The sequence below is a fragment of the Sarcophilus harrisii genome, chromosome 2 (genome assembly GCF_902635505.1).
Source record: "Sarcophilus harrisii chromosome 2, mSarHar1.11, whole genome shotgun sequence".
Lineage (NCBI taxonomy): Eukaryota > Metazoa > Chordata > Mammalia > Dasyuromorphia > Dasyuridae > Sarcophilus > Sarcophilus harrisii.
The window spans coordinates 328109622-328136247 of record NC_045427.1 but is presented as its reverse complement, the minus strand read 5'-3'; the positions used below and the strand labels follow the sequence as shown (position 1 = coordinate 328136247).

Sequence of the window (26626 nt, the reverse complement as noted above, 5' to 3'; positions counted from 1 at the left end):
AGGAGCCGTTGGGGGGGAAAGAGGGAGAAAGAAAGAGGGGGAAAAAAGGAGTACGGAAAGGAGGTAGAAAGGGGAGTGAGGAGGTAGAGGAGAGGTAGTTATTCGCCCAAATCAACCTATATTAGCAATTGTGAAGCTGATGGATATTAGGAAGCCCCAATGAGAAGCTAAAATAGGAAGTTTGGGCTACTCAGATTAGCCAATCAAGTTGTTTGGGAGGGCTCTGCTCGCTTCTCAGCAGCGCTCCTCCTCTCCCTCCAGCTGCGTGTGCGCAAAGATTAGGTTTGAGTCCAGGTATTGAAAGAGCTGCCTTCGTCGCTGCTGTTGCCTCTTCCCGCCCCCCTCCCCCGCCCCCTATAGCCAGCCCTTCTCTCGTCTCCTCACCAGCCTCTCTGAAGCAGGTCGTAGGGTAGTTCACACGAACAGTTCAACCCGCTCCAGTCCAGCCCCACTTAAACTGTGGCAGGAGCCACAGCCAGGAAAGAAGGTGGAGGACAAAACCCAAGGACGCAGATTCGACCATGGATCATTATGATTCTCAACAAACCAACGACTACATGCAGCCGGAAGAGGATTGGGATAGAGATTTGCTCCTAGACCCCGCCTGGGAGAAGCAGCAAAGAAAGGTAACAGCCCCAATCACCTTCCTCTCCATCCTCCCCCAGTCCGCGCCCTGCTGGTGGGATCGCCGCCTTTCCTAATCCCTGCATCCCAGGAAGAGTCCTCGGCTAGCCGTAGAAGGGAACTCGCCGGGGCTTGCAGGGGAGTTTAAGGATTGGGGTGTTAGGTTTCGGGCATTTAGCAGGACAAGGGGAGTGGGTGGATGGGTGGGAGTGGAGGAGGTGCTGGCTGGATTAAGCTCCACCGCTGCTTCTGTGTATTTCGCTTCCCCATGGTGCACTGGAGTGGAGAACGTGGAGGGAGCTGCTACCCTGACGGGCTAGAGGTGGGGTTGGAGGGGAAGATAGGCGGATTAGCGGGCAGGTTTCCTGTTGTGCCCCGGATCCAGGCATCCCCGCCCCCTAGCTCAAGTCTGGAAGGCCTGGGAGAGTGGGGAAGAGATGCGCTTTGGGGGTGGGTATGCTCAGGCAAAGACTAGCACCAGTATCGATGATTTAAGAGATCCATTCCCCTTCCATCTTTCCGTTCCCGATTCTGTCTGACTTCCATATGGCGTTCAGTGGCCGCTTGGTTTCCTTTGCTTGCTCTGTGCTCAGTACCTAGGGATAATATAATTTTAAAAGCGCAGTAGTAGCTGCGTGCCAGACCTCTCTCCTTCCCCTGTTCCCTGCCTCCCACCGGCTCCCCTGGATCCTCCAGCACAGCGGCCCACGTAGCTCCGATCCCTGGGTTGGCAGGGGTGGGGAGGTAGGGGGAGCGTCAGAGTCGCTTAAGGGTCTCTCCCTGAGAGCGTGTAGGAGGTGGATGTGGATGTGAATTCGTGATCAAGGGTGGGTGGGAGGAGAACGGGGAGCTGTGTTAGCTCGGATCCGTTTCTCGACTCTTTCTTACAAGAGACCCCCAAAAAAAAAAAAAAAAAAAAAAAAGGCAGGAGAAAAAAGAAAAAAAGAAGAGGTAGCTTGGAGACTTCTCTGAGGGGGTGGAATGAGGAAAATCAAACCGTTTTATTGCCCAGTTTAGGCTAGAGAGAAGTTTCCTTTTGCGGTTAGCAACCCAGGAACTTGTATCTACTTAATATTTTTACCTGTAATTGTTGTTCACCTTCAATTTCACACCTTTCCTCTTTTACTCTCCTTAACCCCCCCTTGCCTTCACTCTTCTTTCTCTCCTTTCTGGAGAAATTGTTCTTGGGGGAAGGGTGAATCTTAAGGAATCCCTAAGGTTCCTGGTCCCCGAGTTCGGGGCAGATAAAGGGCAGATAAAAATTGATCTTCCAAGCATCTTTATGTAGAGCCCTACTGTGTGCCCAAGCGCATTTAGAGTCAACACCACGAGGTCAGGGACTATGAACAGGTTGGAAAAGTGATTGTGAAGCAGCTGCTGGTTGGAAGAGATTGGAAGCACTCTTTCTCTCTCGCATTCCTACCCCATTCCTGACCGAACCCCACTGTGGGAAGTGGGACCCAGGAAACTAGTCCGTCAACCTCACTTGGACATCCCAGGTTTCTGGCTTGCTATATCGCCTACAGTCTTCTCTTTCCAAACTTCACGTCTGCCGCCTTCCTTTGGCCACCACTCCACCCCCTCCCTTGGACTCCTCCCCCACTTCCCATTCCCCTAATTCCAGCTGATCTTCCGAATGGGGAGGATAGTGCGGTTTAAGGGCAGGGCTAGAAGGAGAACGCTCATGTCCAAAAATGGTAAAGTTCATTCCCTTTTTTAAACTTAAAAGGAGTGGCGGGGGAGGTGGGCGCGAGTCGACTGAACTTTTTTTTCACCACTTTAGCCAAAGGCATCCTGTATTAGCTCACTCTGGAATCCTAAGCCCTGAAACATTTCCCTTTTAGTCACTTCATCAGACAATCAAAGGTAATTTAAAACACATACGCTAAAAGGCTTGGCTTGTTGCTCCCTACAAATGTGGCAACCTCGAGGTCTGGGAGTGTCTGGCCTAATCCTGGTTCTCTGCCTTATATAGTATTATATAGTAGACAACTTTTTCTACTGTATCCCCTCCTTCCCTTTGTAATGTAACTAAGTCATTTAACTACCTTCTTCAGTGTCCCACCCCACTACTCACATACACTTTGGAGGAGGGGGAGGCTAGGATAAATGGGACCATATTAAAAATCAGCCATATTTTCTTGTACTAATTGGGAATTGAGAGGAAAAACTTTTTTTTAATGTTTTATAGATTTTGTTTATAAACCTAAACACGAAATTCTCATGTCCCATTCATTGATGGCCCTAAGAGTAAAAAAAAAAAAAAAAACCGCAAAATAACTATTTGTGAAATTCTCCAGTGACACCCCATCATCCCTTTGCTAGGAGGCATGATTCATTTGAAGTCATAACTATTCACTTCATTAATAATTTTGAATTTTTTTCTATTTTATTTTACTATTGTCATTGTGTAAATTCTTCCCTTGGTTTTATGTATTTCATTTTGTTATCTGTTCATATAAATTTTCTCAAGTTTCTCTAAACTTGATATTCATTATTCCTTAGAGCACAGTAATATTCCTTTACATTTATATACCATACTTGTTTGGTGGTATAATGGAAAGAGCACAAAAGCTTCATGTATAATCCTGGCCTTGCCATTTACTATTTTTGCCATTTTTAAAGCTATTGGACAAAGACTTACCTTGGGTAAGCCCATTTTCCTATTTGGACTTGTTTCTTCTTCATCTAACTAGGTGACCTCTAATGTCTCTTCCAGTACTAAATCTATGATTCTACAATCTGTTCAACCACTTAGTAAGTGCTACCTTTATTCCAGTTCTTTGCTTCCACAAAAACTGATGCTACAATTATTTTTGCATATGTGGGACTTTTCCCTTTGTCTTTGACATTCTTGGGATAGTTATTTAGTAGTGGTATGATTGGATCATGGAATATGTACAGTTTATAAGCTTTTTGGATTTACTTCTAAATTGTATTTCAGAATGGTTAGACCAGTTCACAGTTCCAACAATGCTTTAATGTGCCTACCTCTGAGAGGTAATTAAGTCCCAAAGAGAGGAGGTTTTGTTTTAGTGAAGCTTCTTAGAGGTTAGAATTTAGTTTCACTTTGGGGGTGAGAGAATGCTAGGAGATATGGTCAAAAAATAATCCAGAGAAAATATATATGAGCTCTTGAATTCGAGGTCATTGTTTGCTCCTGTTGTAATACTATATTGACACCTTTTGTGTGCATCGTATTGTGAGAAAGATATCATAGGAGATACAAAGAAACTCCATCCATTTATAGGACTGAAAAAATCTAGTTAGGGGAGAAAAGGCATACAAATATCCTGAAATTATGGGTAACCCTAGAGGAAAGATATTGTTTTAGGCCAGGGGTTTTTAATCTTTTTTATGTCATGGATCCCTTTGGCAGTCTGATAAAGTCTGTGGACCTCTTCTCAGAACAGAACACAGAATTACAAAGGATTTTGAGATACAATCATCAAAGTTTTTTTTTTTTTTAAGTTATTGTCCTCAAAAAAAGAGCCCCTGGTTTAGGCTCTAAAATTTGTCATTTTTGGTCAACCAGACTTGAACCATGGCAAGTATAAAGTTTGGTATCAAACTTTGGTAAGAACAAACCAGCTATGTGTGACTACATAAGACCCACTTGTACCAAGTCTGTTTAAAGAAAAGAAACAGGAGGTAGGAGGTCTCCAGAAACAGTGGGAGTCTGGAGGTGGCAGACAGCTGATTTATCTTGGTAGAGATTATGACACAGGCAGTATGATGTAATGGAAAAAGCTATTGAACAAGAGATCAGAGATTTGAATTCTAGGATTATTTAGGCTTTTTATGAAGTCATGTGACCATGGTTAAGTCACTACTAAGCCTCTCTGGGTCTCAATTTCACCATCTATAAATTAGAGGCAATATAGCTACTCAATATATGTCAACCTCGGAATTGTGGTGAGTGAATGAAATATTTTTGAACTTTTTTTCCTAGACTTTTTGAAAAATAAAGTATTTTATATTGGTAAGCCCTGCCTTCCACAAATACTCTATTCTTGGTGGGTGAATGATAAAATTGACTTCAGACTACAGGGAAATGGGGAACATAGAGGTGAGGAAGGGAATCGGGGACTTCTAGGGGATAGAAGAGATTCAGATAGGAGTCTAAAGGATGGGAAATAAGGAAATTGTCTTGATAAATAGGCTAGAATGTGATCAATTATCCTGAGTGTTTTTGTAGTTTTTGTATCCTTAGAGACTTATGAAACCATGGGTCATCCGTTTCTTGTTATTACCTTCAGATATATATAAATTCTTCAAATGGTCCCTTTTCCATCTGCCCAAATCTCTTTTGTTCTTTGAGACCCAGCTCAAATATCATATCCTTCCCGAGGCCTTCCCAGATTTCCATTAGTATTATTAAATCTGATGTCACCCTTCCTTAGACCCTAGAGCATTATCTTATATTACACAGGTAGGCAGTGAAGGTGGGACAGGCAGTATAGGGAGAACAGAAAGGTCATTAGATCAAGGAGCAGAGTTTTCATCATAGTTAAGATAAATTACTTTCATCTTTCTGGGCCTCAGTTTGCCCCTTTGCAAACTGGGGATAGCAATACTAATATTACCTGTCTCAGGTTTGTAGTATGGAAAATCCTTTGTAAATCTCAAAGTGTTTGATAAATACGACTTGCTATTATGTATATGATTTGTATTTTCTCTAGATTTTAAGAACAGACCCTGTGATCAGGGATTTGTAACATTCATCTTTGCAACTTTGTATTACCAAACAAAGAGCCTTAAATCTAGTCAATAGTAATAAAAATATATTGAGTAAATTTAGAAACTGATGGTTGGGTGAAGAGACTCCAGCAAGCTCTCAGCCCATAGTAATTAGCCACTTTATCTTTAGCTGCCTTCATCTTTCTGGGTTACTGAAGGTCCCAATGACTGTTTAGAGCATTAGGGTGAGAAAACCATACCATTTACCTGTCCAACTGTAATGAAAACCCCCCTTTGGCCATATTATATGTGTGAAGTAGCAGATAAATGAGGATTATGAGATGATTGATTTAGAATGTTAGGAAACCTTGGACTAATTTTAAATTTTGATAAATACTTTAAAAACATCTCATTTATTCTCAGAAAAATCCTGAAAGATATTCTTATCTTCATGTAACAGAAAAGGAAACTGAGGCAGAGACCATGCAACTTGCCTAGAGTCACACAGTTATTAAGTAGTCATATGAGGCAGAATTTGAATTGGGGTCTTTCTGCCTCCTCCAGGTTCAAGTGCTGGCTACACCATACCACTTGGTTGCCCCCTAAAATGGTTGTAATCTAAAAAAAAGGAGCAATTATAAGGGTGTCCCCTGGGAACTGGGCAGGATCTTCCATTCATCTAGTTAACTTAGACATTCAGGAAAGTATTGGTAAAGAACTAACCTCTCTAAGTTTGTGAAATGAAAGGTAACTTATCTCACCTTTCAGCATTGCCGAGCAGAAGGGGTATCATGGGTATGAAAAAAAAGATGAACTAAATTGGTTTGTTGTCTTAGGTGATATTATTTCCGTAAACTGAAAGAACCTCTTCTATTACTCTCAAGTGTATGTCATTTAGTTCAAGTACAGAGCAACTTTTAGAGGTAGCCTCTTCCAGTTGGGAGTTGAAACCAATAGCTGCTACTTCCACTTTTAAGATCACTGGGGGGGACCATCCTATCTCAGAAGCCATCTCTTCCAATGCCTTCTTCAGTTTATAGATGAGGAAATGGTCCCAGAGGGATGAAGTGATTTCCCTGAAATCACACAGCTAATAAAATAATAGTCCTGGGATTTGAACCCAGAAGCTTTTGATTCAGCACTGCTTACCCTTACTCCAATTTTCTGGTTTTCTTTATTTAGATGGGACATGCAGAGTTTTTCTATTTTTTGGTTTAGTTTTTGAGACTCGTATAGATTGACTTTTGTAGCCGTTTGGTTTGGGGAAGCTATAGAGTTGGAGCAACTGCTTTTCTTGACTCCAGACCTCTTTTTTGATTGAAACACTTCACTATTCTGAGTGACCTCATTTACTAGATGGAGATGTTGATAAAAAATTCAACAGATATAAGATATTGCTTTCTTCCCTCTAAGCAGAAAATTCAGGATGAAGATAAGATGAAAATAATTATTAGTTTGCAGAGCTAATTATTAGTATTGTTGCTAATCCCAGTAATTATTGCTAATTACTGATTCAATGACATAATGCACATGAAAATGCTAAAGCACTATGGAAATGTAAACAACTATTACTAATAGGAATTTCCTTAAAATATTCATTCAACATATTCAATCTGCATTGTAAATCAATAGTTAATTAGTCTAGTGTTTTTTTTTTTTTCACATTCATTGTAGATGACTTTTATTCCTACATTATCACTTTGAATATTGGCTAGAGTATTCACTGTATTTGTAACTGAACAGCCTGAGGTCCAATCCTGGCTTTTCTGCATGAATCATGGTTTTGGATACAGTGAAAGGTGGCCTAGCTGAACTCTAAGGTTCCTTCTGGCAATGAATTTCTTAAGGACTTTGCTCAGTGGCCTTTTCAAAATTCCTTTTCTAGATTCTTACCCATAACCAGTTTAAGACTACTTGTCCAGGTTTCAAACCCTGGGTAAAGGTGTCAAGATTTCTCAGATTGCCTATTTCTTTTTTATTTGGGTTGACTAGTGCTTTCTAGGTATGAGATGGAAGGTGGACCAGGTTTATTCCTGAGAAGGAATGGGTAATAAAAGCCATTTCTGGTGAAACAAACAGCAGACAGACTTTTGATTTGGAGATAGCTGTTTGGGGGCTATCTAGATGGTATTACTACTTGGAAGAACCAGATTTTGAAGAATGGCTGAGGAATATTATTGGGTTAGTAATCTCATTTGGCATCGGAAAAATAATAAAAATAATAATAATAAATAAGTGGTCTTATATAATGTTTTAAAGTTCACAAAATATTGAGATTCATTTGCTCACATAAGTTTTTTAAAGGAGAATTGAAGGAAATAATTTTTTTTAAAAAGATGACCTTTCTAGTGAGTTTGGGTGGCAGTGGTATATGCCTGAGATTGTGGAGACAGTCGAGGAGACTTGTCTCTTAATATAAAAATCTTCTCTTTGTCATAGGCCAAGGAGTAAATATTTGATTAGGGTTTTAGCTTCCTTTCCCTAGATTTAGACACAAAGATAATTAACAATACAAAACAGTAAGTAATAAAGTAGCAAGTAAAGGGGTGATAGTGTTGGAGATGTTCAAAGAACTGAAATCAGTTTGCTGGAATAACTGGGAAATTCTGGTCCACAAACATTTATTAAATACCTATTCTATTTTAGGGAAGAAGACCAAATCTTCCTCCTTTTCCCTACACACACTTGTGATTTCCTTGGTGTAAGTTCTATAGTATAGTCTTCCCCTCCCTCTCTTCCTCCCCCCTTTTTGGGAGGCAGTCAGGGTTAAGTGTTTTGCCAAGATCCAAGTTTTCCTGACTGGACAATCTTTTGTCTTCTGCACCATATTGCTAGGGGACCTGGAAGAATTATTAAAATGCTGTTCCTGCTCTCTTTAAAAAGAGGACCTATGCAAGTAATTGTATATAAAGCAAATCAAACATATGTACAATAAAGAATGTACTGTATGTTTCAGGAAGGAAAGAACATTTCTAACTGAGGAAATCAGGAAAACTTTTCATTAGGTGGATAATGTGAAGAGAAGGGTGGGGATAGAATAAGATGAGGCATTCCAGTTGTATAGAACTGTGAACAAAGAAAAGTCCCAGGAATGGGAAGGTACAGGACCAGTTCCTGGGAACATGGAACTTCTAGGGTGGGAAGTAGCGAGAGATAAGATTGCTTGCAAAATCATGGTGGAAATGGGACTTGAACTCAGCTTTGAAAAAGAGAAAGGGCACATGGAAAGTTAGCAAATAGCTTAGAGGAAAACATGTTAGAAAAGACTCATTTTCCCTGCAGCTTTTTGTTGGGGGTGTACATAAGAAAGAGAATGAGAGGGTGGAGAAGGGAATGCAGGCAAAGTGATGAGTAACCCATGTGGGTGCAGGAGCTATCTCCCAGTACACCTCCCCCTGGCTTTCTCCCCACCGTCTGATGGCTGTAACCTGTTGAATGGTGTTCCTGGTTTTTTCTCTTCCCTCCTATTGTTTTTCCTCTCTCTGTGTCCCTGCCCACAATGCAATGCTTACTTACCTGTACAGGTTGTCAGGCTTTGGGTACAGGTTTTTTCTATCAAGCACCATGATTTTTTTTTAAAAGCCCCCAAAAAACTTGAAATAGATTTCATGCCAGATAAGCCTATATATATAATTTCCTGTAATTACTTCCTACATAGGTTAACCTGGGTAGGAGACTTGGGGATAGAGAAAGGGTCCTGAAAGACAATGTTATTGAGTTGAAATTAAGGCACCAGCCTAGAAAACTTGACATCTTGCCCCTCTTGGTCACCTGTCTTGAGAGTGGGTGGTGAGCACCCTGGCTTTATCTCTTGCTTTAAATAGGGAGATATCCAGAAGACAGTGTGTAAATATGTTCAGGATCTGCTTGGTTGTAAGGTCAGCTTACTGTGAGTCCTTACTAGTAGTTTAAATCTGGCCTCAGATACTTACTAGCTGTGTGATCCTAAGTGTGTTTTGCCTCAGTTTCCTCATCTGTAAAATGAACTGGAGAAGGAAGTGATCAGCCACTCTAGTATCTTTGCCAAGAATCCCAAATATAGTCAAGAAGAGTCTTATTTGACTGGACTATATTTTAAAGAGGAAATGGGAAGTAAAATGAGTAATCTTGTACCTTTGGGGGGAGCTACTGACTTTGCCATTGATTTGCCTGCCACCTATTAAATGGAGAGCTTAGTCCTGCAAATAAAATTTATGAGGGAGGAGGAGCACAGCTGAGGCTATTCCCTTTTATCAAATCAGGTCTGTTCTCTTTCTGAGGGTGGCATTACTGACCAGTTTGAGGGATGGGGTGAGGAACCCTATGAGATGTCACCCAACAGCCTACTTTTCCCTTAATAATGCATTCTTTAGTCAGTAACTGGAGAATTTTCAATCTTAAACAGGATTAAAAAGAAGGCTAATGCCAGCCCTTGGATTGGGGCCCAGGTATTGAATATTTTCCAAGAAAGTTAGGTATTCCAGCCCTTTCAGACTGAAATTTGCATCCACTTCAGGCTTCAACTCCACATTTTCCAATAAACTTCTTTCATAGTCCAAGGGGAGAGAGACAAGAGGGAGGCCTTAATGAATTTTCCCAGGGCTCCTGCTTACTTTTGCCCCAATCTTGCCTGCCCAAGACTAGAATTTTAGAACTTGGAGGAAACAAAAGATTAGCTGCTCAAAAGGAAGATTAGGTAAGAGAGAGGTGATAGCTTTGGTAGTGAGATATAGGACAGAATGCAAAGCATTCTGGGTCTAGGATCAAGAGACCTGGACAATTACTCTGAATCTTAGTTGGCTCATTTATAAAATGGAAATGTACTAATAGGGGAAGGGGTAGGGGAGAAAAGAATAAACATTTATTAAGCACTTAAAATATTTGTAAAGAGCTTAGCACAATCTCTTTTGGATTGCTTATTTCCCAGTGCTGTGAGGAAAGTATTCTATTTCTATAATGACTATCAAAGTAATGTATGTTTTATAAAATAGCTTGGAGTAGGGGTAAGGGCACAGTGGAAGGAGCAGGACCTCTGGAGTCAGGAAGACCTGAATTCGAATTCATTCTTAGACATTTACTAGCCATATGATCCAAGGCAAGTTACTTAACTTCTCTTTGCCTCAGTTTCCTTTTCTGTAAAATGGAGATAACAATAGTCTGTCTTCTAGGCAATAGGAGATATTTGTAAAGCACTTCTTAGCAGTGTCTGCACATAGTAGGTACTTAATAAGCCTTCTCTCTATTAGCAGAGTACTTTGCTTTCTCTTTGTTCTAGTTCCTTTCCTACTTTCTCCTGTATATATATTGTTTATACATATTTGTTTGCTTGCTGCCTACCCCCTTTAGATGGTTTGAATTTAGAAAGATTGCCTTCCTTTTTATATCCCTAGCAGTTAGCACTGTTCCTGGCACTTGGTAGGAATTTAATAAGTACATATTGATAATTGAAGTAGGTGGCCTCTACAATTTCAGTTTTAAATTAATGATTTCACGATTCTTTATATATATGCATTGATATTTTTTGAGTTTTATGCCACATTTGTTTCCTTCTCCAGGAAGCTATTCCTCATAACCAAGATTTGTGAAGTTTAAAGGAGGAAAAAAAACCTTTCAACAAAACCAAGCAGTACATAATCTGAGTAGTTGTTTTACAAGTGGTGTTACACTATAGAGATTTCATCCATAGTCCCCAATTTAGCAACAAAGGGGAGATGGTGCATTTTCTCAACTCTTTTCTGGGGCCAGATTTCAAGCCCTGCTTTAGAAAGATTATTGAGCAATGCTCTTGGGTCTGAGAGGTGGAATGCTTCCCTTTCAGTACCCCTCATCCTGTTAACAAGAACTCAGGGTGGCCTGAACCTCTCCAAACCTTTTTCTTGGTGGGGGAGGGGAGAAAGAATGTGTTTATTTTTGGCCTTCAGTGTGGAGGGGTGGAGGATAGTGGTAGGGGTATGAATTCCACAGGAGAGGGAAAGTAACAAGCAGTTCTCTGTCTGTGCCCAGCAACAGTAGGAAACAGTAATAAGTTCTTTAGGAGCTCAGAAGACAAGGGTATTGCTAACTGGAAGGTGGTGGTGGTGGTGGTGGTGAGCAGAAGGACAGTTTTCTATGATGGTGAGGGGCCTTCTATTCTAGAGACAGCTTCCCTGTTCACTGGCTCATAGTGGGACACCCTCCCTCACAACTGATTGGTAGCTCTGCTTCCAAGATGATTGGTGACTCCATTTTTAAGTCTAACACTCAATAAGAAAAATTCATCATCCAGATCTTTGCATAGGGCAGGGGTTCTTGATCTGTTTTGTATATACTTTGGGGTCCTTTGGAAATCTAGTTTTTTTATCTGATTTTTCTTGTGCAGCAAGAATTGTATGTGCAGCAATTTATTGTATAAATATGTATGCCTATATTGGATTACTTGCCATCTAGGGGAAGGGGCTAAAGGGAAGGGGGGCAAAAAATTGGAACACAAGGTTTTGCAAGGGTCAATGTTGAAAAATTATCCTTGAATATGTTTTGAAAATAAAAAGCTTCATTAAAAAAAAAAAGAAGAAATTGACCCAAAGGGGGGAAAAAACAACAAGAAAAAGATAAAAGAAAGTGAAAATATTATGTTTTGAATTGCATTCAGACTCTATCAGTTCTTTCTCTGGGTATAGATAGCTTTTTCCATCATTAGTCTTTTTAAATTGTCTTGGATTATTTTATTGTCCAGAAGAGCAAAGTTATTCATAGTTGATGATTATATGACTTTGCTATTAATTGTGTACAATGTTCTATTGGTTCTGCTCACTTCATTTTGTATCACTTTATGTAATTCATTCCAGGTTTTTCTGAAATCTGCCTGCTCATCATTTTTTACTCTTGAATGAGCCTGCAGAGACAAGGTAACAAGAGACTCGGTGCAATTTCTTCTCTTTCTCCATCCCTCCATTCTCAGAGCATTTAGGTCTACCTTCACTGCTCAGGTTCGATAGATCTTCTGTTATTGTTCTTTTTGTACATTCTCAGATGCTATATAATTTGCATTTGCATTAAAATTACCAATGTTTAGGACACCTTTCTCTGCAGGAGCTAAAGCATTTTTATAGATCAGATTCAGGCCTGGAAGCTACCAGGAAATGGTATTGGTCACTTCATTTTCTATTTCATCAGTAGAAGGAAAGGTGGCAGAAGTTAGTTAGGGAATAGGGGAGAACAGTGAATCAGTGGTTGAACTAGAAAGAGAATTTAAGTTTTCTTCCATCCTCTTTTTCCCTCCTCTAGGAAAGAAATAGCTAGGGATGTGTTGGCATATATGAGACATCTCAATCTCTATTAAAGTGGAGACACTTTTGCGTCTTTATTTGCACTTTAATGCAAGCATTAATCCAAATTGGGGACAATGTGGTACAATAGAATACTGGTTCTGGAGTTATAGGTTCCAAAATCTTTGGTGCTTATTAGCTATGGCATCTTTGACACCGAGTCATTTAACACTTATCCCCTTCCTCCCACATACATTTAGTTTCCTCATTTGTAAATGGGATGTGAAAACAGATAACCTTTTTTCTTTTTTAGCTTTAGCTCTGTGATCATGACCTATGGATTTTACAATTATTTTTTAAAACAACAAAAACAAACCTCCCCAAAATCCGTCATAGTACCGTTTTTTAGAAGTTAAGAGTTAGGGGGGAAATTGAGGAAGATCTCTTACTATAAAATAGTTTGTTTTCCTGGTTTATTTGTTTGCCGGATGAGATGTAGCCCAGTACCTGATGAATGAAGCTTTTTCCATTGGGATTTTGGTCCAGTACTTGAGGTAAGTACCTGGTCTGCATAAACTTGCATTGTTGCAAGTCTTGTCTGGTCATAGAACTCAAAAAGATGTACTTAGCAATTCTTAGTCCCCTTTGTGTGTGCCTGGGAGGCATTATCTTTCTTCAGAGACTAGCTGTTTTGGAGGAAAGCCCACTTTGTCAACTGTGCTTTGTACTCCTAAGCGGCCCACACTATGATTTTTTTTTTTTTTTTGTCTTGTGATCAGTTCTTTGGCTTATAAGTATAAAAGGAGATTTCTATTTCAAAGTCTTTCTCTATCCTCCTCAGCCCTTCATGGATAGTCTGTAAATGATGCCTGCAAAGGAGAAAGATAAAACCTCATTCACTGAAGACCCAAGGACTCTAGGATGTAAAGCATGGATTTCAGACAACTGACTGAAACTGATCCATGAATGTTACTTGATGTTTTTCAAAGTTCCATATTTGGTGTTTATTTGCATATACTTGGTATAGCAGCTCTTGTAATTGAGAGATTAGTATATTGTCTTATTTCCTTTATCTAATCTACAAAAATGTTTGGGTTTTTTGGTAGGGGAGGAGGCATTTGGACCTTTAATTTCATTGGTACAAGGAATTTTCTATGACAAAAGTCTACTATTGCCAGTCAGCAACTATTATATAGTATATTGTCTTAGAGAATCTCCTGGAGACGATGAGACTGACCCTCTTGAAGTCACTCAAGTAGTAAGTGAGAAACAAAATAAATACATGTAAAGATAGTTTTCAGTGTTTAATTTTTGTAAAACTTTGTCTTCCAAATTTTTCTCCCTCCCTCCTTTACCTCCATCCTCCTCCAGATAGCAAACAATCTGATACGGATTAAATATGTGCAATCCTTTTAAACATGTGAAATACTTTTTAACAGGTTTGTACAAGATCAGGTAGTTACTGGTATTTATGAAGAGGTCCAGATGGTGGGATGAGATCTTTAACATTTCAAATGAGATAAGTAATATCCAAGATAAGTGATTTTCTCCAGGGTCATATAGGTAGAACTGAGATAGGAAGCCCAGTTTTCTGACTGCCAATTTTTTTTTCAGCACATCATGTTGAATTGTTTGAATTGTGTCTGACTCTTTGTGACCCTATTTGAGGTTTTCCTGGCAAAGATACTGGGGTGGTTGGCCATTTCTTTCTTTATTTCAATAAATTATACTGTCTCTTAACAGTTTTTAGTTTTGGGGGATAAAACTTGGTTTTTCTCTCCCCTTTTAATTTCTTCTTTGGTTGCTAAGGCTCTTCCTCTCTTGCTCTCACATTTCTGCTTTTTTCTATTTCCTATCTTTCTTCTCTCCTTTTCTCCCTCACTTTTCTTTCCTTTGGAATAAAAGTCCATTTGCTGTGGCTCTATTCCAACTTACTGTTCTGTGGAAGGAGCAGGGTAGAAATCCTAGGTTTGATTTCATGTTAATTTACTATCTCATCTTAGACAAATCATTTAATCTCATCTTTAAAAGGGAACTGAATGAGATGGCCTCTGAAATCCTTTTCAGTTTTAGAGTTGTGAGTTGTCCTCCATGCCCTTCTGAATTCTTCTCTGTTTTGTTTCTGGGGACAAGCCAAGTTGGTCAAACTTAAGGAAATCAGTTGAGGCTGTGTTGGAAGTGTTCTGGGAAATGCCTGATTCAAGCCTATTCCCTAGTAATTAATGTTCAGCATTGGGAAAAAATTAAGTATCTTATCAACAAAAGATTTACTTAGCTATAGTAGGGGGAGGCTATTCCTCCAGGAGATCATGTTAATTTTAGCTGAACGCTGCTTTTCCTGCTCTTGTCTCATGGCAGAGAGGGTCAGAGAGCTCTATATGGACTCAACTTTTAGTCACCTGGGCCTATTAAGTCATGAGGACAGTTTTATTACCTTTTATGGAAAAGAAATAACCCAGCCCACATAGAGGGGGACTCTGTTAGACATTCCTTCTACCACAGAGGGAATATACAGGGAAATGGGTGTCTGGCACAGAGTAGTGGAAAGAACTCTGGGACTGAGCAAATCATTTTACTTATCTGAGTCTCATTTTCCTCATCTGAAAAAATGCTGGTGATAATATTTACACTGCCTGTTTCATAGGATTGCTGTGTTACACAACCAGCATGGGTGAAAATCAGGAATTAAATACTCTGTCAGAGTATTTATCATCATGACCACCATTATCATATGAGGAGGGTCAGAAACAAGGATGAATGTTGGATTTCATGGATATAAGCTTAAGTCTTATAGCAGTCCCTGCTTTTATAGTGTGGAATGGGTAAGCCTGATAGTGGCTGTGGTCCAGCCTGGCTCCCACCACACCCATATCTTCCTGAAGCCATTTCCTGTGTGGGATAAGAGCCTCTGTGAAGAGAGCTCTGGATTCTTCTAAGTTTTGCCAAAGCTGGGAAGATGCCAAGAGCTGACTTGTTAGTCTTGTGGCCTCCAAGGGTTCCCACATCCCTCCCCCATCCTGGCTCCAGAGACACAGACTCCAGTCCTCAGATCTCACAATTTTGTGCTAGGGCCAGTAAAAAGAATTAGTTTAGAGCTTGTACTGACCCCCAGGGTGGGTGGGGGTGGGGAAGAGATTCTTTGAGCTCTTTGGGCCTAAGATTAGAATCTTTAGTCTCAGTTTTTTAACCCATAGCCTTCAGCCATAGCATGCTCAGACCCTGACTTTCAGATATAGTTAAATCATTTATTTTTATTTTCCCCAATTACATGTAAAACAAAATTTTCTTTTTGGTTATATATGTACCTTCATTTCTTACATCTTTCCTTATGAATCATGTTGGGAGAGAAAAATCAGAATAAAAGGGATAAGCCATGAGAAGGAAAAAAAAAAGGTGAACATAACATGTGTTGATTTATATTCTGTCTCCATAGTTTTCTCTCTGGATGCAGATGGTGTTTTCTATCCAAAATTTATTGGGATTGCTTTGGAAGGGATTGCAATTTTTTAATTTTTTAAAGAAGCTTATTTTCAAAATACACACATAGATAGTTTTAAACATTCACCCTTGCAAAACCTTGTGTTCCAAATTTTTCTCTCTCCCTTCCCTGCCCCTCCACTCCTTTCCTTAGATAGCAAGTAATCCAATATATGTTTAACATGTGCAATTCTTCTATCCATATTTCCACAAGTATCCTGTTGCATAAGAAAAATCAGATCAAAGGGGGGGGGGGGAGAAGGGAATGAGAAAGAAAATAAAATGAAAGCAAACAACACCAAAAAAAGTAAAATAGTATGTTATAATCCACATTCAGTCCTCACAGTTGTCCTATCTCTGGATGTAGATGTCTCTCTTCATCACAAGACCATTCGAACTGGTCTGAATCACCTCGTTGTTGAAGAGATGCGTCCATCAGAACTGAACATCACATAATCTTGTTGCTATATACAATATAAACAGTAGAACCATAATGTTCCAAAACATTCATATACCCTAACTTATTCATTTCCCAACTGATGGGCATCCATTCAGCTTCCAGTTCTTTGTCACTACAAAAGGGCTACTATAAACATTTTTGCACATGTGGGACCTTTTCCCTTTTTTATAATCTCTTTGGGATATAGACCCATTAGAGACACCTATGGATCAAAGGGTTTGCACAGCTTGGTAGCCTTTTGGGCATAGTTCCATATGGATTTCAACTTTTTAAAATTCAAAAAAAAATTTTTTCCCCCATTTTCTCTATTATTGGAAAAAGCATGCTTTCATCAGAGATGGGTGTTCAATTTAAGTGAAGGAGGAGGAGAAAAATAAAATATTGAAGAGCCTTTAAATTGTATGACTCTCAAAGGAAACTTTTTAGAGTGGAGAAATGGGTACCATATACTCAAAATGGTTGGGTGAGTGGGTGTAGACAGAAGGAACATTTAATCTAACAGGTAGGGTTGAAAATTTCTGGGTGTGGTAAATAGTAGAAGAAACAAGATCAGAGCTCCAAAAGACTCTGTAACTCCCTCATTTTACAAATGAGGAAACTGAGGCTTAGAGTAAGTCCCTTGTCCCAGGTTACCCACAGATACTGTCAGAAGTGGTATTTGTACCCGCTCACTCTGACTTCAGAACCAGTGCTTTATCTAATCTTCTTTAATCATCTGTCACCTGTTTCTCAGTCTGGGTTTCAGCATAGTGCAGGGAACTTTGCATTTGGATTCCTAGCCCACTGGATTGAATACTATCTTTTTAAGGTTCTTTCTCCCTTGTATCTTGATTCTCGCTCTTCTGTTGACTCATGTGGCATGGTATTGCATTGTGCTTTAATTTCTTCTGTCCAGTCAAGGAAGGTGGCTCATACCCTGATGCCAGCCACACAGAAGTTCTGTGGTGTCAGGTCTAATAAGAGAGAACAGAACCCTTGTGGCTATTTATTATAACATCTGGTCCAGCAGAGAGACCACATTTTCCCTTTAACAGGAACAGCAGCAATGACTCATCTTCCTGTATTTAATTTTTCCTTTCACTAGAGTAATTTGAATCAATTGATCTTGCTCATCATACAGTTACTGAGCATGCTCTTGGATCTGGCACTCTGGAGCAAGCATTGTAGAGGATCTAGGAGTATGGTGTGGCCCCTGCTGTCGCAGGGTTTATACACTCATCCATAACAACAATGATAATGATCATAACCGATACTTACATAATGGTTTAAGGTTTACAAAGAACTTTACAAATATTATCTGATTTCATCCTCATAACATCCCTGGGAAGTAGGTTTTATTGTCTCCATTTCACAGATGAGGAAACTGAAGCAGCACAGTGCATTTACATGATTTCTTCAGGGTCAGCTGTGTTTAAAGTATGATTTGAACAGTAGTCTTCCTGCTTTAGTCCCAAGTCCTGTGTTCTATCCACTATACCACCGTGTGTGTGTGTGTGTGTGTGTGTGTGTGAAATGAATAAAATGTTTAATTACATGTTAGGTCTAGTTAAGGTATTGGTTTTCCCCCACCCATTCTTCCTTATCCATTGTTATGGGGGATGAAGAGGAAGAAGCATATTTGGAAGATATAAAAACAAACGGTATCTATAAATTTTATAAAAAGCCAAAAATATCTAAGCCATAAGAAGCTAAGAAGGGAGATCTCACAGGATCTAGGGTGATGAGAGAAGTTGGTTGAACAAATGATACCATATTTAGAGTTTTGTTCTGCCTTAGTGGCTGAGTCTCAGTTTCCTAATTTATAAAATATGGGCTTTTTAAGGCTCCTTTTGGCCCTCAGATTCACCAATTTTATGAGGTGGGAGAGTCTCCATTCTATTGAAAGTAGGTAGTTGGGAGGTAGGCATGACCCCTATTCCATGGAGGGAGACTTCGGTGGATAGGGACAGACTGGAGGGCAAAGAAAACAAAATTCTGCTTTCATGGGACCATAGCCAACAGGGTGGGCTTTAAAGTGGGAGGTTTCAAGTTCTCAGAAATCTGTTTGTTGCTCTATTATGGGGGTGTTAGAACACTGGCTGGCCAGGGGGATAAGAATGACTTAAGAAGTTGAGAAGGATGGCTTTTGGCACACAGCTGACTCTGTTCTGTTGTAAACCCACACTCCCCCTTCCCATCCCCCTAAATAGTAGGTACTTGTTAACTGACTTTTATGAGAAATGTAGATTGAGTCTAGACAGGGCTGGGGCCATGACATTTCTTCCTTTTCTACCTTTCTTTCCTCCTGCTGGGTGGCCTTTGAAAGCATGGTCTCTGGGGCGAAGGTCCTGGCTTGATTTATAATAAAACTGCCTCTCACTTAGGTTCTAGGGTCAGCAGGACCAGCTTTTCCCACTTGTTTCTCTTCCTCATATTTGCTTTCAGTTGCCAGATCTTGCTTTGGCTCTCATCCTAAAGCAACCATTGCAATTTCTGGGGTGAGACAGGAATTTCCCCAACTCTCCCTGAAACAAAGAAGAGAGAGAAATTGTGGGATCTTAATGGCAGCAGGGGATAGGACCAGAAACTAGAGTTCTCTTTCTTTTCTGGCTTTGACTTGATATGATACTACACAAATAACAGCCTTTCTAGGGGGCCCTTTCTCTCCCCTTGAAAATTACGAGTGGTAGTCCCTATCTTACCTTTTCTTCCACACAGAATACTATTGGCTAATGGTTCAGAGGTGTAAACGTGACCCTGAAATTATTGCTGATCCCTGTGTACACACACATGCACATAGAATATGCATCTTTGTGTTTATATACATGTATATACATTTTAATTTTTATAACAATTTTTTCCTTATGTCACCTCTTTGATGAAAAGAAGAAAAAGAAAAACGGTCTTTGTAAAAATGTGGAATACACAAACAAAACATTCCCTCATGGTCTCTGTCCAAAAAATATGTTCCATTCTGTATTTTGAGTCTATCACCTCTGTCAGTAGGAGGGTAACTTGTTTTATAGTAATGAAAATCAAAATTATTCCTTGATTGGATCAGAGTTCTTAAATCTTACAAAGTTGTTTGCTGGAGTAAGCATGTTAAAGTTTATGTAAGATAATCTTCCTTATACTTTCACCTCTGGCATACATTTACTATGTATTGTAGATGAATAGTTTATACTGTGACTGCAAAACAGAGACAAAGGTGCTGGATTTGAATTCTGGTTGTACTTTTTAATGTTTGTGTGACTTTAGGGCCACATTTAACCTTGGACCTTAGCTTTTTTACATGTAAAATGAGGTCTTTAGGACTTAAAGGCCCTTTCATGTCTAAATTGTATGGTTTCTTTAGTTTTTACTTATGCAGCAATATTCATTCTGTTCATATGTATGTTGATGTTTCATTCTCTTTTCTGCCAAGTAGAAACAAAAAAAATGGGGAAGGAGGTTCCCTTTCTTTTTCTACATCCGTCCCTATCCTCCAATCTATTTTTTATTTAAATTGGAATATGTGGCTAATAATACTAGCATTTCAATAATCCTTGGGACTGAATTCACCTTGAAAGAGAAATGGAAAATTGCTCCTACCTTTTCTTGGCAGAGCTAGAAGATGCTCAGTATGGCACTTCATGGCATTGTGTATACTGCCAAGGTTAGATGATGTATTGGTTAGCTTTGCAAAACATCCTTTTTTCTCTTTCTGTCATTGTTATTAGGGTTAGCTCTTGGGGAGGGGAAGGGCTAGATTCAGGAATGAAATGAAAAATATCCATAATTTTTTTTTTTAAGTCAAAGGAAAGTTAAGGAAGTTGCTACCGAGAAAGAAGATACTGCTGTTGCTTTCTCCTCAAAGGGAGCTAAGCTGACATTGGGGAATTGAGGCTTGAGAGAGGAAGCAACTTTCCCAGCTACTTGGGGTTGGCACAGTGCAAATAGGAACAGAGGGTGCCGATTAATCAGCCATTGATCTTTGGACTGGAGCCTAGCCACCATTTCCCCCCTCCACTCCCAGGTGTGCACCAAACCTTTTTTTACGATCTTAGTTTAATAGAAAGAATATTCGTTTTATAGTTGAGGATTTGGGTTAGAACCTCAGCTCTACTACTTTGGGGTCAATAAATCTTAAGAATTTACTAAGCGCTCACTGTGACAAATGATGTGCTAAGATGAGATGGAGAAATGGAGTGGAAGGAGATGCAGAGAACGTCAAACAGTCCTTGCCCTTACTCATTTCACATTTTTATTGGGAAAAATATACAAACAATCAAGTAGGCAGAGTTATTTAACTCCCATCCCCACCCCCTATTTCAAATAGGACTAAGAATGACTTCATGCCCCACATTTCAGTGTTGTTTTGAGTGTCAGTCCTTTAGAAATCATAGCACGATACTTTCCTTTTAAGAGTCACTGAATAATGTTGTGAGTCTTCTTTTTCTTTTTTTTTTTTTAAACCTAGGATCTACTTGCTGCTCCTTCCTCCCCTCCCTTTTTTCCTTTGGCTCTTTCCCAGTAGGTAGTAGGGCTGTGTGGGTGAAGTTCTCTGTCTGTTCAAGCATGAAGTTTGACAGTTGGCACTGAAATCGGGACTGACTGGATGACCCCGGGGGATAGTATGTTGACAAATGAGCACCAACTTTTGTTCAAAGTTTTTCCTTTGTTTCTGTAACTATTGGGATTAATCTAGACTTTACTATGAATTTGGAGGTGATAGGGATGAGGGAAAGACAAAGGATCCAGAGCATACCTTTTAGATGCTTAAAGAAGACAGGAAGTAATGATTCCCATTAGGATGTCACAGTTTCCAGCCGTGGGTGGGGGTGGGGTGGGGAAGGGGGGGCAGGTCACTTTTTCTTTCTTTGTGTGGGTGGACTGCCAAAGGAATCTGGATGGAGTGAGTAGTTTCTTAGGTCTTTTCTGCCAATTCCAGTCTCCTCATTCAACTTTCTTGTGGCTTGCAGTATTCCTCAGTGGCTATCTGAAGTGGAGGTCTTTAAATTAAATGATAGAACTTGCTTAGTCAAAAATTATTTGGGGCAGAGCATTCAGTTTTGACTGGATATAGCATGTTACAAACAGAAGCAGAAAAGTCAGAAAGAAAGGAATGGAGGTGATAGAGGGGAGGTGGTTAAGAGAGAAAGCCTAAGAAAAAAGAGGTGGAAAGGAAGAAGGAAAGGTGGACACCATTTCTCTCTTCTCTCCCCCCCCCCCCCCCAAGTTCATTTTCTCTTTGAAGAAAAGTATACTTCCCAGGATGCCTCCTTAGGAAATCATACTATTATGTCTTTTCTACTCTATTGCTAATGGCATTGCCTCATGGGAGGAGGAAGAAAATTGGAATGGTCTAGAAAATTCCAAGGAATTTCCCCTGACTCTGTATCTGTTCTCCTGCCAGCTCAGCCAAGCATTCCTGTAGCTTCCCAGACATGCTTTGGCCTGGCATTCTGGGAACCGACCAGCTAGGTTTGCACACAGTCCATGAATCTTACTCCAACAATGATCCTACTACTTTAATAATGGCTTAGATACATATAACACTTTATACAAAGTCCTATCTCATATATTCTTTCTTTTGGATCTTCACAAAAATTCTGTGAAGAGGGTTATGAAGTTGCTATCATGTCCATTTTATAAACAGGGAAACAAACCAAGGATCAGTGAATTTAAGTGATTTAAACTTTCGAAGTCAACAGAGCCAAAACTAGAATTCTCCTTGTCTCTTAGGAAAGTACTGTCTTTCTCCCTGCCTCCCCCTCCTTACCCACAGAAATATCTCTGTGACCTGTCACTTTTCACAATTTCTCTATTACTTTATTCATAGGCAGTCTTATTTGGGGAAGGGGAAGAGCTAGGGGACTTTCAACCAAATTTTAACTTGTAATGTACCTCCCTTGATTTGATCTACTTCTGAGAATAAGAGCAACTTGACCTCTTTTTCTACCAAAACCCCATGAAGTTCCCTTTTTTTGGTCCTTGTTCTCTAGTGCTTGTAATAGTGCCGTGGGCTTTCTAGGCACTTAATAAATCTGAGTTGAATTACTGTACTTTCTTAAATATAGTTTAGTCTATGTTCCCTGAATATCAAATGAGTTATCTCTATATACTAGCTTAGGTATGAAAAGATTCAAGAAAATGTTGATTCAATTAAAACTTCAAAGATGAAATGAGTCTGGGAGAAAATCCTGACTCATATTTGCCTTTTTTTTTTTTTTTTTTTTTTTTTTTTATGACATTCATTTCTGAACATATTCCTTCCCTCCCTTTCCCATAAAATAACCCATTTCTCTTAACAAAGATTTAAAAAGGAAGAGGAAAAGATCAGTTTAATAAAACCAACCAAATCTCCATTTCAACTGACATTACATGCATTATTCCACAGCGAAGCTTCCCCATCTCTACAGTGAAAGGTGAGGTACATTTTTTTCAGTTCTCTTTGCCCAGGCCAAGCTTGGTTTTATAATCACATAGAATTTTACTTATTTTTATCACTTTCCATTTACCTTGCTCTGTAGTCTGAGTATGTTGTTTTTCTGTTTGTGCTTATTTCATTCTGCATCAGATATTATATATTATAATATGTATTATTATATATTATCTGGTTTCACATTGTAATTTTTTAATTGTTTCTCATTAGATTCACATTCAACAGTTTATTTTTGTAGCCCTCAGTTAATGGTATCCCAGAATCTTAACAGGAGATGAGGCCCTTAAGCCTTATACAATTGATTGTACAACCCCAGGAGCTTGACATCCTTGGGGGATTGGGGTGGGGAACTATGGGATTGACCCTTGGAGAAGGGGATATCTTGATGGAAAAACCTCCTTTGGAGTTCTTCAAATATCTTGTTTGGTCTGGAGGAAGGAAAGCTACTTTACATTCCAAAGACCCAAGAATGTTGCCAATGTGTATCTGTGTTATTGTTACTCTTATCATCATTCTTAAATTGCATCTCCTTTTCTTTTTGGGGGGTAAATGTTACAAAATTATTCTAACCTTTATACAAAAACTAGCTCCGGCTGAGAAGACAATTATCTTAGCAACAGAACTAATAGATTGACAACCATTTTTCCATAACCATTTTTAACTTGGGGAATATGTAAGCCAGAGCTGACTGTGGTATTCCAGAGCAATGCATAAACAGATGCAGAGCCTAATCTTACCGTCTCTTTTTTTTCTGGAATGACGATGACTCTTTCTGTGAATATTCTTTATTCCTCCCCATCTATTCAAAATTATACATGCTTCAGACATTCTGACACAAGTTCCATTTCTCCATAAAGCCCTCCTTAACTGATAATTAGTCCTCACTGATCTCCCATCCTCTTGAGTTCTGATAGCCCACTGTATGTATCTTGCAATGGATTACTTAATCATACGTAATCAGTATGAAAGACAGTAGGGTTTGGTAATTAAAGAGCCAGACTTTGAGACTTGTTACAGTATCAGTGAAGGGATTTATCATACCATCTATAAAATCAGTCTCTTGTTGTCATTGGAGATTTGCTTTTATAATCAGATTATAAAGTCCTTGAGATCAGAAATTGTTTTGTGATTTTTGTTTTATATATTTTTCCATAGCATCTTCTCCCTTAATCTTAGTCCCATTTGAATTAAATTTAACATTTACTGTGAAAGGAGCTCTGTGAGGTTCTGGAGACACTCCTTTATTGTTACATCCCTTGTTCCATTGCTCTAGTGCTATTATGTGCCTTGCTGAACTCCATCCCTGTATTACACAATCCCTCTCCCTCATCTTCCTCCTTTGCTCCTAACCTTAGACTATTGAATAGAGCAAACGAGTGTATTTGGGGTTTTAGAATGTGTGGACCCAGAGTAAGCAGTGTTTCACACTCCACCTGTCCATGTCTGGTACTTCTTGCCACTGTGGTGTCTTCCTCAGGTCCTCACTCTATTCCCCACCATACATATGCAGGCAGTTGACACATCTTGTTTCTTCTACCCCCATGTTCTTTTTTTTTAAATTTTCTTTTAATAATGTTATTTTTTCAATTACATGTAAAGGTTGTTTTCAGCTTTCATTTTTGTAAGATTTTGAATTCCATAATTTTTCTTCTCCCTTCCTCTTTTACCTCTCCCCTCCCTACTAGCAAGTAATCTGATAATAGGTTATATATGTATATTCTTTTTAAATATTTCTCTATGAGTCATATTGAGAAAGAAGAATGCTTTGATTTACAGTCTCTATAGTTCTCTCTATGGATTTTGGATGGTACTTTCTATCCAGTATTTATTGGGATTGCTTTGGATCACTGAACTGCTGAGAAGAAAGTTCATCAGAGTTGACCATCACATTAATCTTGCTGTTGCTATGTACAATGTCCTTTTCTGCCTTCATATTCTTTCTTAAATCTTCCTCTTTTCTATGCTTACACAACCATTGCTGTACTTTATGTTCTCATTGACTCTCAGCTGAACCATTGCTATAGTCCTTTACTTTGTCTAATGACAATTCAGTGACTATGATCTCAAGTCACTATTCTTCCAATTCACTAAAACAAGTGCCAAAGTAATTTTCTTAAAAAGTATGGTCACCCCTCCCCCTCAAACTCTAGTGGCTCCCTATTATATCTAGCATGACATAAATACATTAATTTGCATTTAATTTTTTTTTTTATAACTGGATCTTTCAGTTTTTCTAGTCTTCTTGTACATTATATTTCCTTCTGTACACTCTACAGTTCAGCCACATTGAGTTCCTTGCTACTTTTTACCTGCTTGCTCTGTTGCCTATTTCTGTACTGGCTATCTCCCATGACTGGAGATCCCTTTCCCCAAATCTTGACTTCCTTCTAAGCTTAGCTCAAAAGCTGCCTTTTGGAGGAAAACTTTGCTGTTCTTACATCTTCTGGTATTTTCTATTCTGATTACCATATATTTGTTTCTACCTATTTATGTGCATGTTGTCTCTGCTATTAGAATGTAAGATTCCTGCTGGCCAGGATTGTGTTTTTGGTATTTCCAATATAAATGCTTATTGACTGATTTAATCATGTACTAGAGAACCAAGATTTAGCTTATCCAGCATGTGGGCAAAGAGCTATATTAAACTATAAGTTTAATTTTATTATAATAAATTTATTACCAACAATTAAATATTATTTAAAGTTTTAGTGTACCTAAGAATTATTGGTCTACACATTCTTTTAAGGAACACTTTCTCTTTGACTCTCCACCTTACAGACTCAAATATGATTTTTTCCCCTCCACAGTAATGATATATCTGTGCTTTCTTAGGAGAAGGAAATTAATGAAGCAGTTGCTGCAGCTGCAGTGACTGATGTGGAGAGTATGAAATACTAATGTCTCATGTAGAAACTGCAACTTTTTCATAGGTACAATATGTTGTTTTAATTGTTTTATGTGTTAAATAAATGATCAGAATTTTTTAAAAAATAAAGGCTTAGGGTAGGCCCTAGAGTTATTTGTGTTTTGTTTTTTTTCACATTTGTGGAGATCTTGAACCCCTAATTCCCTTGAATCTTCATTGAATTTTCCACATGCTATCATAGGAGAAATCAAAACTCTGAAAGGGAAAGAACAGTAAAACAGAAGACTTAAGAATTGCCCAGAGTTATGGCGAATGGCCATTTCTCTTGGGTTGGGATGATTAAGTATATAAAGGAACTGATTTACTGTAACTCAGCTTTAGTGTGTTAACCAGGACTTTTTTTTTTTTTTTAAATCAAAAGTATACCAGTTTTCACAGGTTTATTTGTAATTTTTTTTTTCATTTCAGAGCTTTAAAACTTTTTTTCTAAATAGTATTTTATTTTTCCAAATACATGCAAAATAGTTTTCAATTCACCATTGAAAAACCTTGTGTTCCAAATTTTTTCCCCTCTTAACTCCCTCCCTTCTTCTCAAGACAGTCAGGAATCCAATATATGTTAACCGTCTTCTAAACATTTCCATATTCTTAATGCTGCCCAAAAAAAATCAGATTAAAAAGGGAAAAAATACAAGAGAGAAAAACAAACAAGAACTAATAAGGTGTAAGTACTATGCTTTGATTCACATTCAGTCCTCATAGTTCTCTCTCTCCATGCAAATGGCACTTTCCATCACAAGTCCATTGGAATTGTCTTGAATCATCTCATTTCAACCAAGACTTCTGAAATTGAAACAGTCAGTGTGGATCTCCTGTCTCCATGACAGCTCCTC

General features: G+C 38.9%; 1 protein-coding gene across 3 annotated transcripts in view; it reads left to right on the top strand.

The window, feature by feature from the left end:
- Positions 1–297: 297 nt before the first annotated feature.
- Positions 298–26626, top strand: part of ACTN1 (actinin alpha 1) — a 130139-nt gene continuing 103810 nt past the window's right edge. Inside the window, exon 1 of one of the 3 annotated variants that reach the window (XM_031952793.1) lies at positions 298–626. In XM_031952793.1, the coding sequence (XP_031808653.1) occupies positions 522–626 (105 nt within the window). In that variant the 5' untranslated portion in view covers positions 298–521. The remainder of the gene's footprint in view (positions 627–26626) is intronic. The other 2 variants (XM_031952795.1, XM_031952794.1) reach the window with 2 other exon arrangements.